Source organism: Penaeus monodon, chromosome 29 (genome assembly GCF_015228065.2).
Source record: "Penaeus monodon isolate SGIC_2016 chromosome 29, NSTDA_Pmon_1, whole genome shotgun sequence".
NCBI lineage: Eukaryota > Metazoa > Arthropoda > Malacostraca > Decapoda > Penaeidae > Penaeus > Penaeus monodon.
In genome coordinates this window covers 1423293-1424334 of record NC_051414.1, presented here as the reverse complement: position 1 = coordinate 1424334, position 1042 = coordinate 1423293, and the positions used below count along the sequence as shown (strand labels likewise).

Below are 1042 nucleotides of genomic sequence, written 5' to 3'. Positions count from 1 at the left end.
TTGTCCTTATTGTTCCACATAATCCGTATTAGATTAAATAATATAATGTGGCTACACTTTTTTCATTTTTAATAAACTGTCATTATTTATGAGCAAAATTTTGTTTTCTGTGTTACTTTTTAATCTGCCTTCATTAATGTAAATATTGAAACTTTCTTGCTCTCATATAAATGCATGAATAATTTTTTTGTCACCTATTTTATGTTTAGATCCCTCTTCTCAGTTGTAAATATCAAAACTTTTTGAACGTTTGTTGCTGTCAGAAGTTATTTTCCTTGTTATATGTTATTTTCTTTAATCTCTTAATTGTCTGGTCCCATAGCTGGCAGACTGAAAGTCAGTTATAGATAATTTTGAGCCACAAATGTTTTCTGTCCCTCATGTAATAGCAGTGCCTTTATAAAGAGTCACATTTTATGTTATGATGAAAAAAGGTTATTAAAGTAAACAAACTTTAGTTTCACATGATCATAAAATACATGTGTTAAGAGCTGTATTGTGTATATCACAATTTTGTGTTTAGGGTAACTGCATTTCATCAGAACTTTTAAATCTTTGCAGATTGCCTGTTTGTTGCTGAACTGAATCATGGAAAATCCTGAGCCAGCTGACATCGGTGATGAGGTTGAGAATACATTATTACTCCAAGATTTGTCAGATGAGGAGCATACAGTCAGTAAAAAGTCCAAAAAGCCAGTGGAAACTAAAGCATTCAACCCAGCCCTGCTACGATGGACACTTTATAGACTGAACAAGAATACCCTCACTGCAAAGGATCTTCGAAAAGGGTCATTGTGGTCATCAGTAACATGCTTCGTGCTGTTAGTGTTTGCTGCACTTTTTGGTCTGGGTTTTTTGCAGCTTCAGTTAAAGTACCAAAGGGCTTATTACAATGTTCTTCCCTTTCATTGTATATGTTTAATTGTGTATACTGTAACTTTTTTAAGAGGAATATATATTTTCAAGGAACCTTGTGTGTTCTGGATTGTGTCTACATATTTGATATTAACAACTGATGTGCACCATATTACCTATAGTGAGA

At 33.0% G+C, this 1042-nt stretch overlaps 1 protein-coding gene across 1 annotated transcript in view; it reads left to right on the top strand.

Moving 5' to 3' along the window:
• Window positions 1-1042, top strand: part of LOC119591889 — a gene marked incomplete in the record, with an annotated part of 4757 nt that overhangs the window by 3514 nt on the left and 201 nt on the right. The window contains 1 exon segment of the mRNA XM_037940635.1: window positions 562-1042. Coding sequence (XP_037796563.1) covers window positions 589-1042 — 454 coding nt within the window.